The 14,424-nt window shown below is 42.6% G+C and overlaps 1 protein-coding gene across 3 annotated transcripts in view; it reads right to left on the minus strand.

Annotated features, from left to right (window-relative positions):
- Positions 1 to 826: 826 nt before the first annotated feature.
- Positions 827 to 14,424, minus strand: part of uacab (uveal autoantigen with coiled-coil domains and ankyrin repeats b) — a 38,648-nt gene continuing 25,050 nt past the window's right edge. For all 3 annotated transcript variants that reach the window (XM_080884342.1, XM_080884343.1, XM_080884344.1), the window contains exons 3-19: positions 13,957 to 14,045; positions 13,140 to 13,204; positions 11,861 to 11,918; positions 10,128 to 10,198; positions 9,797 to 9,903; positions 9,069 to 9,250; positions 8,509 to 8,546; positions 8,062 to 8,118; positions 7,838 to 7,945; positions 7,347 to 7,379; positions 6,435 to 6,527; positions 6,215 to 6,245; positions 6,059 to 6,105; positions 3,178 to 5,865; positions 2,759 to 2,908; positions 1,747 to 1,812; positions 827 to 1,576 (exon numbers count right to left, since the gene is read on the minus strand). In XM_080884342.1, coding sequence (XP_080740468.1) covers positions 1,505 to 1,576; positions 1,747 to 1,812; positions 2,759 to 2,908; positions 3,178 to 5,865; positions 6,059 to 6,105; positions 6,215 to 6,245; positions 6,435 to 6,527; positions 7,347 to 7,379; positions 7,838 to 7,945; positions 8,062 to 8,118; positions 8,509 to 8,546; positions 9,069 to 9,250; positions 9,797 to 9,903; positions 10,128 to 10,198; positions 11,861 to 11,918; positions 13,140 to 13,204; positions 13,957 to 14,045 — 3,955 coding nt within the window. In that variant the 3' untranslated portion in view covers positions 827 to 1,504. The remainder of the gene's footprint in view (positions 1,577 to 1,746; positions 1,813 to 2,758; positions 2,909 to 3,177; positions 5,866 to 6,058; positions 6,106 to 6,214; positions 6,246 to 6,434; positions 6,528 to 7,346; positions 7,380 to 7,837; positions 7,946 to 8,061; positions 8,119 to 8,508; positions 8,547 to 9,068; positions 9,251 to 9,796; positions 9,904 to 10,127; positions 10,199 to 11,860; positions 11,919 to 13,139; positions 13,205 to 13,956; positions 14,046 to 14,424) is intronic.

Raw genomic sequence — 14,424 nt, forward strand, 5'->3', positions numbered from 1 at the left:
ATCCTGCGTGACCAGTGCACAGATTCGTGTAACCGGACTGTGAGATAACTGAGCACTCACCCAAATATACCTCATACAACTGTCTACAAGCGCGGCAAGAAGGCTTTAGATTTGGATCCACTTCAGGTCTTTGGCATCTGATTAGTTTGGACCTCCAGAAGAGAAGAAAAGAAGAAGAAAGGTGTGCCACAAAATGAGTTTGACTTAAAAGAAAGCGAGTGAAAGTTAAAGGACAGGTTCACGTAGTTTCATCTGATTTTCAGCCCGTCTGTACACTGACTGATTTACTGGGAGCTGTAATCATTTTTTGAGTCAAAAACAAATGGAAATATTAAGGCTTCATTCCCCACAGTTAAATTTACTGTGATTTCACCATGTCACCGTGCACTCCCAGCAGCTCTGCAAGGAAACAGGCAGGCAAAAGGAGCCTTTGCCCCAAAGTAAATACTAATCATTCAGCTGGATCTCATATTGCATTTGTTCAACTTAACACCAAGTACTAAAAGTATTATCACTTCTTAAACTAGTTAGATCTTAGCAAGAACAAGAAAAAAAAACTGATGGCTCATCTCAACATCTGCGTTGTCGCCTGCAAGCTGAAGAAAATCATAAAAGAGTTTTCAGACTCCCTCTATGTAAAACAAAAAGGTTTACCTACAGGAGCTAGCACACTACAAGAAATAGTCATTTAGCTTTAGGCTGATAACACACATGCACGATTTGCCACTCTGTACACTGGCCAGGTACAGATAGGCGACATGAAAGTACACCTAAAGTACCTTTCTGATATTGCTACTGTTGCTATTCTGTTTTTGCTTCATTTGAGTGTGTGTGTGTGTGTGTGTGTGTGTGTGTGTATAAATCAGCAGCTGAAAATGTATCAAAGAAAACAATGATTACAGCAGCCAGTAACTCTGAGCTTCTGAGCTGGAAACTGTGAACCCCTCCCATTAAAACTCCAGCAAACGTCGGTGTTAAACATGGAAGCATTCTGCACGAGCGCTGACAGTCAGGCGGGAATGTGAAAAGTGGTCTGCTTGTCCAGTTTACAGTTAGCTGAGTGTTTCAGGAGTAATCCAAGAAAGGGATGCATTTTCAAATAACCTTCACATCACTGAATATAATGTGTAAAAGTTGCATAAAATCCACAGATCTTCACCATCATTAGAAAAGATGTGAAAAATAATGTATGAAACAGTTTGTTGTTTTTACATACTGTGTACCAGCAACTGCAAAGTGTTTCTGCATACAGGTAGTTGATTACATTTGGCTTTAACTGCTGAGTTTATGTTGTCTGTGTATCTAAAAGAAAACGCTGCTGGTGTTCGTCTGCATCTACAGTTTGGAGACTTCTTAGACTTTAAATGCAGCAAAATGTGTTTTCTAACAGCCTGTCAGCAGACACACACTGGGCGCCCACAGGGGCCACAGCAGGAACACTTTACAGCAGGGGATATGAAAACAGTGAATCTGAGTCAGCAGGTAGCAGCAGGGTTTTGAAGCTTTAACACACAAACTCCTGTCTCATGCGGATGATCTGCAGCAAGGCGGCCTGGACGTCCTCGTCCATGTGGCCCTGTGGGAGAAACAGAAGAAGGGCTTCGGTACATATATAACATCAGATATTAACATTAGACTATCATCCTCTGATATTCTGTAGTAACCCTGCTGCAAACTTTCTTTCGTAGACAAACCAGACAAATCTCACTGTGCAGTAATCTCCACAGATTAATGAGTAAGACTTACCTGGGCTGCGCTGAGCAGATGTGTTCGATAAATTGAAACCACCTCTCTGTGTTGCCTCTCAGCATCCTTGTGAAGCAGAAAGGAGGAAGACGTGAGTGACACTGTGCTTTGTTTCACGTCTTTAACAGCTAGACAGTGTAATTAATATTGACTGTATTCCAGCTTCCAGCTGCTGTATGTTATGATGTTAGAAGAGCAGCATCCAACTTGCTCTAAAGTTGTTCACGTCTTCTTGTTTTCAGCTTTTCATTACGTTATCAATTCAGTTATCCAAAATAAATATGTAATAATAATAATAACTAAATACAGTATATTGCCAAAAGTATTCACTCATCTGCCCTCAAACATGTATGAACTAGAGTGATGCCCCATTCTTAGTCCATAGGGTTTAATATGATGTTGGCCCGCCCTTTGCTGCTATTACAGCTTCAACTCCTCTGGGGAAGGTTCAGGAGTGTTTATGGAAGCACATTTGTGAGGTCAGACACGGCTCACAGTCTGCGCTCCATTTCACCCCAAAGGTGTTCTGTCGGGTTGAAGTCAGCCAGTCAAGTTCTTTCACACCAAACCTATCCATGTCTTTATGGATGCTGCTTTGTGCACTGGTGTGCAATCATGTTGGAACAGGAAGGGACCATCCCAAACTGTTCCCACAAAGTTGGGAGCATGAAATTGTGCAAGATAGTGGTACTATAACAAAGCATACAAAGCTAACAGTGACTGTGGAATATTTAGTAGCAAGGAAATTTCATGAGTGGACTTATTGCACAGTGGTATCCTATCACGGTACCATGCTGGAACTCACTGAGCTCCTGAGAGCGACCCATTCTTTCACAAAGGTGTGTAGAAGCAGTCTGCATGCACGGGTGCTTGATTTTATACACATGTGACTGTGGAAGTGATTGAAACACCTGAATTCAATTATTTGAATGGGTGAGCGAATACTTTTGGCGGTCTATATTTATATAGTTTGTCTAGAACACGTTTTAGCATGTGATGTGTGTCCACTTACAGCCAGCTGCTGCTGTAGGCTCTTGATCTGAGCTTGGAGTGTGTCGATGGGCTGCGTCTGCCTCTTGGGTGTGTTGCTTGTGTATGTCAGCTGGGACAGACTATTCAGCGCCTGCTTTAATCGCTCAACGTCTGTAAGCAACTCTGTGATCTGTCACACAGACAAAGAGCAGGACAAATATCGACGTTAAAGATCATTTAACGTCGATCAAGGATTTCCACAGTAGAAATGGAAAAATGTCAGAAAAATCTTTTTCCTCTATTCATCAAAATAAATGACAAACGCGTCTCAGTGGTCATTATCATGCTTTTCATTGTTACAGTGGCATTTAGAGTTTATGTGAAACACGCGTAAAATTGATCAAAATCTCTCAAATGAAACTGGGAACAATTAAGACTATACTGTGAATTGTTTTGTACCTTCTTGTCTTTGGCTTCGGTCTGCTCAGCTGATGTTTGAATCCTCTTCTGCAGGTCACAGATGGTGGTGAGGGACTCATCGTATCTCTCTTTCAGCTCTCTGATCTCCCTTTCGATGGCGCGCCCCTTCTCCTGGACTGCCTCCATCTCCGTCCTCGCCCTGCTCTCGCCCTCTCTTGCTTTTGTTGCCTCCTGATGGACCTTTTCACGCTCTTCTACCAAGCTCAGCAGCTTGTTATTCAGGCTGGCGGCCTCCTCCTCCAGCTGCTGTTTCTCCTTCTTCAGCTCGTTCATTTGGTCTTCCTTACAGCGGATCTCTTCGAGAGCCTGAGTAGCCTGAAGGAGCTCTGACTGCAGAGCAGATACATCTTCCGCCCTCTGGGCGTTGTTTTCCTCCTCTTCGCGGAGAGCCAGGTGTAGCTTAGCCACTTCAGCCTCCAGGGCTTCCTTGGCCTCGGCATGCTGCAGCAGAGACTCCTGCTCCCGGTGGAGTTCCTGCACTTCTTTCTGAAAGGCGCACACCTTCTGGGCCTCCGCCTGCTGCGCCTCTCTTGCTTTCTTGCAATCAGCCTGCGCTTGCTGTAAGGCATCATTGAGGGCTTTGAGCTCGGTATCGTATGTCGATATGCGTGTCAGCTCTGACTTCAGACGCTCCTGTAGGTTTTGAATTTGAGCATTGCACAGGGCATTTTGCTCTTGAAGTTCAGCTTTCTGAAGTGTTACCTCGTCGAGCTGCTGCTCTAAGTTGACCAACTTCTGGGTCAGTTCTTCACATTTAGCCTTGAACTCCTCCTCATTTTCTTTGTGCTTTTCACTGGAAACCAGAGCGACGTCTAGTCTCCTCTGAACAGATTCCACCTCAACTTTCAGTTTCTTTTCCTCCTGTCTGTTGCCCTCTCTGGCAGTCTTTTCTTTGTCATACTTCTCTTCCATTTCCAACAGTTTTGCTGTCAACTCTTTAACCTGGGTGCTGTAAGAGGTTTCCTTCTCCTCAGCTGTTGTCAGAGGCACAAACTTAGACTGAATAGCCTCTTGTATGGTATCAAGCTCTTTCTTCTGAGCCTCCAGTTCGTGAGTAAGCTTAACAGTTTCATCCTGAGCCAACGCATGCATTGCAGACGCCTCATTTGCTCTATTCTCTGCCTCGACCACGGCAGCATTCAGCTTGTCTGTGATAGCTCTGTGGTCTTTTACACTGATGTAGTCGTTTTTCATCTCCAGCAGAACTTTTTCTAACTTTTCTTTTAACTTTTCATTTCCTTCTTTCACATTCTTCAACTCTTCCCCACTTTCTTTTTGACTTGTGTCCAACTTTAACATCTCAGCTTTAACGCTCTCTAAGGTGGAACTTAACTCCATTTTCACTTGCTCGTGCTGCTGTCTGGGAACATACTGTCCCTCCAAGCTCTCTTTGAGAGTCTGACTCTGTGTGGTCAGCTGCACACACTCTTTATCTCTGTCTTCACATCTCTTCTGCAAAAGCTCAACTTTCTTTATCAGGTCGGCATTCTGACACCTCATAGTGTCCATCTCACTTTGTTGTTTCTCACTCGTGCTGCTGAGGCTGCTGATATTCTTCTGCAACGCGCCCCTCTCGGTCTGAAGCTGTTGGACTTGTGCCTCTGCTCTTCCGCAACGTTCGCCGGCTTCCACCAGTTTGTCCTCGAGATCCTCCAGAGCCGTTACCATGTTCCTCCGAACTTCCTCGTGGTTCTGTATCGGTATAAAGTCCACCTCAATCCTGCTGTTAAGCTCATCCAGCTGCTCTTGTAGCATGTCTTTTTCATCCTCACTCTTCTCAACCTCATGAATCAGAGCCTGGCTTTTTGCAGTCACCTCCACCAATGTCTTTTTCAGGGTAGCGTTCTCATCTTCCAGTGCTGCCCAGACCTGCTGCTCCTCAGCAGACAACGGCCTCGGGCCTCCCTGTGAGGAGGGGCTGTCTAGCTTTCGATGGAGCTCCGCCACCTCCTCCAGCACCCGATCGTAGTCTTCCCTCAGCTCGGCGAGCTGCCGTTCCTTCTCGTCAACTGCATTGGTGAGCAGGTTTTTCATGTTGTCGAACTTCTCGGCCGGTACGGTGTTGCCATGTTTAGTCTGGGCCTCTTTCAGCTGGGTTTCCATTTCTAAAAGTGTTTCTCTCAGTACGTCTCGCTCTGCAGTCAGATTTTGGACATCATGGTTCAGCCTCTCCGTCTCAGCTGCTAGTTGGCTCTCACTGCTCTTGTACTCCTCCAAGGCCTTCTCACTCTGTTTGAGGCGGTTGCGAACGCGGCCCACTTCGGCCGAAGCACCTTCATACTTGGCCTTGACGTCCTGGAGCTGAGTGCGCAGTTCTTCTGCCGCTTGGCCTCCTAAATGTTCTTTGACAGCGACTACGTGGGCTTGCAGCTGTTTGACCTTGCACTCAGAGTCCAGCATCCGTTTCTGGACGTCTCCCAAGGCGTCCTCGAGCTCTTGAACCTGCTGGTCAGCCTGTTTCTGGATGGTGTCTCGGCTCTGAAGTAGCTCCTGGCACTCTCTGGTTTTACGGCTCAGTGCAGACTGAAGCCGTGTCGTCTCCTCCTCAGCTGCCTGCTGTCTTTTCTTGACTGCCTCAAGTTCATTTCGGAGCGCATCCAGCTCACCAGGAAGACCCTTCTCCAGCGGTCGGGATAATGAACGTGAGAGGGGAGGATTTCTGAGCATCTTTAGAGAGAGATAGGAAAAAGATGCTGAATTAGTATAGTATATGTTTATATTGCACAATAAAGTCATTCTCAGCTTTGCCCCACCCACCACTGTACATTCAAACCTTTTAGATGTAAACTATGAAAGAAAGACGTGCATAGACACCAGACACATGCAGCACATATAAAACTGTTCACAGGGGGGGAAATACCTGATCAGAATCCAGGCTGTGACCTTTGACAAAAACATTTTCTTTACCTGCAACACAACAGCACACAAACGTAAAACTAAAGCAAACACAAACTCTGCGGCTAAAGTTTGAAATTACAGTCTTTTCTTTATGGCCCAAAATAAGCAGGAAGCTGACCTTTGATAACCGACTGACCAGAGTATTCCCCCTGTGAAAACACAGATGGACAAATCGATTACAAACTGACCGATTAGACAGAATACATAAAAATACAAATAAAATAACACTGCTGTAATCAGAAGGCTGCACATGCCTGTTAAACTTGAATCCGAAAACATTTTACTTTCATAAGGATTACCTCGAAGCAGAGACCACACACATGCATAAATTCACTAACCAAAGTACTCCGGAGCTGGACCTTGACAGTCTCCTGCCCTCGAGCGCCTTCATCTTTTTCTTTGGTGCTGAGTAACATCTTCAACTGTTCCTTCTAATAGAAGAAGAAGAAGAAGAATGTTAAAAGCAGTGAGGGTAAGAACTCACACTTCAACACTTTAAATGAAATGCTCAGAAAAGGCCAAACCAATCAAACAATTTACTCTGAAACAGTTCGTAACATGAAAAACACAGATATCAGATAATGTACCTACTAACCATATGTCTAAATGCATCTACTCCCTATGTGTGCTACAGTTTGTGTTATCACCACTGATGTTTCTAATTCAAAAAGTTTTAACAGCATCAGATATTAAAGGGGCTTAGCGAAGACGTTTGGATGTACTGCAGGCAAAGTGAAAAACGAATGCTTCTACAGGCAGCAGAAGTCAAAGGGAGGGAGGTGAGGCCTGAAGTCCCGAAGAGAAGAAATCTGGTCTGCAGGTTGGCACATCTTTACGAGACAAAACTGCTCCTGCGCCCAAGATACTAAGCTGCAGGCAAACACTGATCCGCGCACGGTAAAATAAATCCACAAAACACCTCGACATCCATGGCTTTAAAGGGCGAGCAGCTTCACGCTTATTTATAGACTAGTTTAACAATTTCCTTTTACTTTGAAGTGACTGTTATTTATTCCTTATTTATTAAATGCTGATAACCTAAAAAAAGGGAAGAGCTCTTGGAAGAAAAGAGTTCACTGTGCACAGGACACAATTTCACAAAGAGCAAGCTACAATCATTAACCAGCACTGTCATACAAAGTGTTTCCTTGTTGTTCAAGTTACGTATGTATGCAGTTTATAATGAAGGATAAAAGCGAACATTGTGAATGAACCACAGGCAGGAGTAAGTGGTTATTTTTCTATCATACCTCTTTTTGAGAGTCTTCTGCGGCCATTTTTTCCTGCAGATGAAAAAGGATCACAAGTCAACTCACATGAGAGATTAATAAATGACAGCTGATTTCATTTAATTGAATTTCCTTGCCCTTCTGCGTATTGGAAATTGTTCTGGCAGCTAATAGCAGGCAGCTATCATGCTCACTTAAGAAAGTCTCCCTTTTTTTAATATAATTATAAGCCAGCTCTTCCTCCTCAACACCTAGGGTTAGAAAATTATCACACATTTCCTAAATTACACTCCTTATGTTAGAGGAAAAGGAGACATTATGCCAAAGCAGCGTGACTCAGCTTAGCTGTTGTTATTACATTTTACTTTAATTCATCATTTCAGTCCTAAGAAGGACGTGCAAAACCATCCGGCAGGTGCAGTGAACAAAGTGAGCCAGACGCCTGGAAGGCTTTACTGTACCGTTGTGCACAGGGGCTCTGTCACTGTGGGAATACATTAGCCTGGATTTACCTGGGTGAGCTGTTGCTGGAGCATGTTGACTTTATCTAAGAGCGCTTTCTGCTCCTGGTAGTACTTCCTGAGGCCTTCCTGCAGAGTCTCATTCTGCCTTTCCAGATCCTGAATAACAAACAGCAAAAAAAGACAAAACTTTAAACAAATAATTAAAATGATGAATCAAAAATAGAAAAGACTGTTTGTGTGTAATGAGTATGGTGACGTTACACAGCACTTACATGTATGATCTGGTCCTTTCTGTTAATCTCAGCTGCCTCTGTTCTCTCCACTGAATGCTGAGGATAAGACAGGATCTTAATTTAACATTACCACAGTCATGAAATCACAGAACAATTCTCACTTATAGGCACTAGATGGCAGCGTTGCACAACTGAGCAGATCTATGTAGCCTGAAATGTATAAACGGTGTGCTGAACAACACCAAAAAAGATGTTGAGAGATGTGGAGGGAGCAGCAGGAGAGGGCGAGGTTACAGTGCTGGAAATATAAGCAACTCTGACCACCGTTATCTTTAACAAATATAGAGCTTCAGCACCATTTCCATTAGGCTACATGTCACCATGACATACTCCACAATGAGTGAAATGTGGAGAATAACAAATGCTCTTTATTATTATATTAAAGAGACTTAAAGATGATGTGATTTTTGCATGTTTCAGCGTTACCTGTCGCTTCCACTGTTCTATCTTTGCGGCTTCTTTATCTGCAACACAACCAGAAAAGCGAAAGGTGACATTTCATTCCTCCGCTGTTTGTTATCAGGATAAGACAAAAACACGTTCAGAGAGAACGCAACCAAGGAAGGCAAAAGGAAGCAGCTGTGAAAGTGTTGTAAGACATGTAGAACAAAAAAACAAAACACAGGATTTGAAATGTATAACTTTGTATACTTATGATTCGAAGCCAGCAGATACTTAAAGTTAAATAGCATCTTGTCATTATTGATAGCATATGTAATAATAGTACTGTCATGTAGCCTAAAGGCTACACTTTTGTTAGTCTTTACAAAAATCACCTTTCACTTTGTACGTAAATAATCTGGTGAGCCGTCACGCTGATGTGTTTTATGCCACTAAGTATCCAAGTAACAAAAGAAATAAATAAATAGTGTGACACTAAGGTTTAGACCTTTCCTTTATCTTTAGGTTAGTCTGGAAAGTTTTATTTATTTATTTTCTTCCAAAAGCAAATTTAGAAATAGCTGTTTCTTGTCCTGCTCTCTGACCTCTGTTGGCTTTGTCGATGTAACTTTTGACCATCGTGATGAGCTCCTGGTCCTTGTTGAAGCGAGCGTAGTGATGTGCATCGTGACCCAAGCCGTCCACAGTCTTCACATCGGCGCCGCTCTTCAGCAGCACCTCCACTGCATCCTTACAGCCGAACTCACAGCCGAGGATCAGCGCGGTCCTGAAGGCGTCAGAGACGGTTTATAATGAAGGCAAAGCTGAATCATCAGAGTGCTTCAAACTGATGGGGATGTACCAGTAACCTGACTGCAGCCAAGGTGTGCAGAAGAGCATTTCTGAACACACAACAGCTCAAACCCTGATGCAGATGGGCTACAGCAGCAGAAGACCACATTGTGTGCGACTCCTGTCAAATCAAATTATCTTAAATTCTGTAACATTCAGAGGGCAGGTTCAGAATTTGGTGTAAACAACATGAACGCATGGATCCATCCTGCCTTATAACAGGGGTTCAGGCTGGTGGTGCCTTCATGAGCTCTTACTACTGCTGTATTTTTCAGTGTTGGATTCTGTTTGCTTCCCTTTTAAAAACAAAACTTTTATTGCCTGTTCAATCTAAACTGGTTTCATGTTAATGTCACAAAAACGCCAGAAGAAATGAGACTTGTTTTAACTTTTCAAACTATATAATCTGTCCAAATCTTGCTTTCCACTTCAATTAAAACTGCTCTAACAGGCCCGCTCGGCAAATTGGAGTGTATCTTACTTGTTTTGTTTGTCCCGGACAGTAATGTCAGCTCCTCGCTCCAGCAACAGCTGACAAATACGGGGATGACACATCTGGGTTGCCAGAATCAGAGGTGTCCTCCCATCCTGAAGAAAGAAAATAAAAAAAACATTCACATTCCTCTACAGATGTGAGTACACTCCTTCATGATCTGATCCACAAAGAGCATTTATGTAAACTAGGTTAACATGACTTTAAATGTAGTTTAAGACCTCCACACAAGGCAAACTCAAGGACTAAACACAAGCACAAAATGGCTTGGGCTTTTTCAGAAAAATACTGCAAAACAAAGAGCAAAAGCAATTCTCACAAAATCGGTGGCATTCACAGCCGCCCCGCTGTCACAGAGAAGTTTGACGCTGGAGGCACAGCCCGCCATGACTGTGGAGAAAAAGAACAGAGCGCTGCAATCATTTCATCTCATTTACCATGGAAAAACAAGCACAGACACTGTTGATGTTGAAAATAGTACCATCAAAGCTATACGCAAACCGCCTTTAAACAAACTGCTGAATTTTATTTTCTATAATGTCTCAAACATCAACATCCATATGCACGCATGCGTAGGCTTTGATTATGGAAAACAGTCAAAGAGAGAAAAGAGTAGAGTTTACTCCAGTACACACATACAGAGTAGAGTGAGTACTTGAATAGAACTCAATTGGGTTGATGCTACAGCAGTTACTATTGTGCTACTGCACAGGGTACCAGCTCTATTTTACCGTAGTACACCTATAATTTAGTAGCAGCAGGATAGTTGTTTACTATAATCTTCTACTGCTGCTGTCAGTACTAGTAGATTATAATAGAATCAGGACTACAGTGGACTAGAATAGAGTTTTAAAATACACTGAGCACTTTATTGCAGTGGAATCAGAGCTGGAACAGAGTGATGTCACCTCAACATTAGATGAGAGAGAGCATACTACTTAAAGCTTTGAACTGAGTCTTTTTTTTCTTAGACCAAAATGCAAAATACACTATATGGACAAAAGTACTGGGCCACCAACACAGGACACCTACAGGAGCTGTTCAGGTATGGGAGCCAATGCCAGAAACTCAGCAGAATGTCAGTGTGCATCAGCACTCAGTGGTCGGACACAGACATGGCTGAGATGCTGTGTTTCCCAAACACTTGCACTTTGCAATAATGCTACTGATTTATGATAGTGGTATATCTAGGAGGGAAGACATTTCATGAGATACAATAGTGGCATCCTATTACAGCACCAGGCTCGAATTCAGTGAGCTCTTTAGAATTACTCATACTATCACAAATGTATGCAAAGGCCAAATTTTACCTGAATTCAAACATTGAAAGGTGTGGGCCAATACATCTGTCCATATAGTGTACAGTGCTTAACCGCCCATGGATGGTTTATACCACAGCTGCCATAAATTAACAGTACTTGTAAATGCCAAAATAACTTTTTTAATGTTCCTAGAAGTGTTAATACATCACTATGTGCAAATTCTTAAAATATAATCATCGTTGTTATACAACTTAAAAATTTGTGGTTTTAGAAAAAATAAGAAAAAAATAGTAAAGTGCATTATTTTTTTTAAATTAAGCAATCATTCCTGAACAGAAAACTTGGTTTTAGTGGTTGCTGGCTCAAATTTGGATATAAAAATTCAGTTAACTGAATTCTTTAATTTTTAGAGATTTCTAAATTATTTGTGCTTCCTTCTTTTCATGACAGGCGGTCAGCACTGTATGTTGCTCTACAAGTCTGCAGGGATTGGACAGCGGGTGGTGTCCAGAGTTCAAACTCAAAATGCCAAACTGGCTTTTAATGTTTGTAGTACCCCATGCTGAAATCGACTCCCCTTGGATCTCAGATATATCGGCTGTAACCTCTTTCACGCCACTTTTTATTATTCTTTGTATTCTTCTTTTGGTTTTATGGTGCATTACTTTTCAGTCTGTTATTTTATCATTTTCTTGAAATTTACAATATTTGTAAAGTCCTTGGAACTACAAATGTTAATGAATTGCTGTGTGAAATAACTTTTCCCTGCCTTGCCGTAGAATAGTCTTACCAGCATCATGTAGAGCCGTTCTTCCTTGCAGGTCCACATTTCCAACTGGAGAGTTGTGCTGTTAAAAACAAAGATAAACTCAGATAAAGAAAATGTAGAAACTGTTACACAGCGTGTATCAAAACAAATAAAGAATATGACTTATTGTCAATATAAAAAGGTAAACTCACACTTTACATTACAGGTTCGTTAGCACAGACCTGTTTCAGTGTATTATAGTATAATGACACAGAGCCAGGCAGAAGCTGTAATCTGATTCAAATAACAAAGAAATGACCCCTTAACAATTCTGTTTGGTCATTACTAACATGCACTGTAACTATGTAGGGACACAAAGTGTTTTCAGTGGAGTACAGACACTCAGGTTCTCTTATGCCAGTCTACTTGTCCAGCAGTGGTTTAATTAGGTTTCCTTGTTGCAGGTGTGTAAAACAGGAGCACCCTAAATATCATGTATTTCCAGCAGCTGGCAGTGAAAACTAAAAGGCAGAAGAAGGAAGGTCATATTAGGATAAGTGGTGCTGTGCTCAAATGCTTGTGAAATCTACACACAGCCCACTCCACTGACTGGGCTCCAGTGATTGTAGTGCTGTGGTGATGAGGGCTGCAGGACTCTATGCTAACAGGAGCCTGATGTTGCTGGGTAAGCTTGACAGTACGATCTGTCCCCCACTATAAAAACTCCACTCTCTCTAGCAACAAGGGCCAAAAATTAGCAGCATGCTCAAATGACATAGTGAAGAGGGGGCGTAGAACAGCAATGGGAGCTGAAGGTAGCGCATTGGAGGTGGGATATCCTATACCGTGATGGTTTGGGCTGACGGAGGGAGACAGTAGCTGTGGTGGGCATCCAGCTGCTATGTCTGGTGTGATGACGGCACTAAGAATGGATGGCAGGTTTGCAGGAGGGTAGGCTTGTCAACAGCTCTGACAACCCCCTGCCAACAGCCACAACCTCCATTAGATCATTGCCATGCCAGATATGAGGGGGGCATGAGGGGGAAGGGACGCAAGACAATGAGAGCACAATGTTGCAGAGAGACAGCCGCCTTATTGTAAACACATAAATCCTCCAGAGGGCCACGGTGACTCAACAAGCACTACTGTTGACCGATATGGAGTGGCCTCAGCAGCCACAGCTGTTTGGCAAAAAGAATTTAATGGGGCTGAGAGGGAATCTCCTCTGACTGACCAGTGACTGTGAAACTGTACCAAATAAAAAGGTAGTATGTCATTTCATTTTGGCATACGTTTTCTAACAATGACAGCTGCGCTTTACCTGCAGGAGTTTCTGCACACACAGAGAGTGTCCATTTCTCGAAGCTAGATGGAGAGCACTTTTACCTGAAAGAGACAAAAGCAATTTCAAAACAACAACAAAAAAAAGTTAATTTACAACCCACGATTTGCATGTATGCATATTTAGAGAAACACGCCACAACATGCAATTACCCCATCTGATGCACATACTACAAGTGTTTACAGCACATGTGTCGTTTAATCTGTTTAGAGGACTTCAAATGATGTTAGATTAATTCATTATATTAAATAGAAATGCAATATTTCTGTAAATACAGCATACAGATTTGTTTCAGTCAAACTAGATTATGAAGTAATTTCATTGTTGCTATAATAGCAGTTGTAATTTTAGTATTAAAACCTTTGTTACGCCCTTTATAGGGATGGGATTGCCGTTTTCTTCAGTCTGTGGAAAGTAACAGCATGATGTCATTTGTTCTTCAAAGTATTTAGCATTACCACTCTTTTGAAGGTTGCATACTCTTTGCCTTAGTCGCTCGGCAGTGAGAACTGCTGTCACCAGTGGATAAAATTTATGACGGTCTGCTCAGGTCCAAGCAACATATACTCACAGCTGCAGAAATATATTGCGCCTTTAAGGGTCTGTGAGTGTGCATGCTAAATGGTTCTGAGCTATGAAGGTGATCATGCTCTTTTTCCAGTTTCCATAGCGCTTTTTACATTTCATAGAGCGTTTGCAGACAAGTCAGTGTCTTCTATCCAAACTCTGAGTGACTGCTACGATCTGCTAGCAATCAAAGCAATCACGCACAAGGCTTTTGGTGCAACAAACTTACCAGCGGCGTCACTCGCAGTCACATCAACATTGTGTCCCAGGATGAGATTGAGGACTTCTAAGTGTCCTCGTGTTGCAGCCAAATGAAACCTGGAAAACAAGAGAGAGATGGAGATTAATTAAAAATTAATAAATAAGAAATAAAAAAGCCAGAAAAGACTGACAGGGCATGGGTGAGAGGTATGTAGCAGAGAGCAGAGAGCACAGAGTTGAGAAGGGCAAGTGAAAACGTGATAGGGTGTAAAGAGACAGGGGAGAGGGTAAAACTGAGAGACAAGAGAGGGGCTGCAAACTGATGCCTGGCTCCAAGCTATCAGCAGGATCAGCATTCTCAAAACATAACGAGAGCCCTCAGGGTTTGTGAGGTCTAAGTGACAACTAGGAGCGACACAAACTTGCTTATTTTGCAGAAAAAAAAAACGTGTCTACCGACAAAAAATGTTGAATGCATGGTAATAGCTAATAGTTA

Source organism: Rhamphochromis sp. 'chilingali' (assembly GCF_963969265.1).
Source record: "Rhamphochromis sp. 'chilingali' genome assembly, chromosome: 6".
Taxonomy (NCBI): Eukaryota; Metazoa; Chordata; class Actinopteri; order Cichliformes; family Cichlidae; genus Rhamphochromis; species Rhamphochromis sp. 'chilingali'.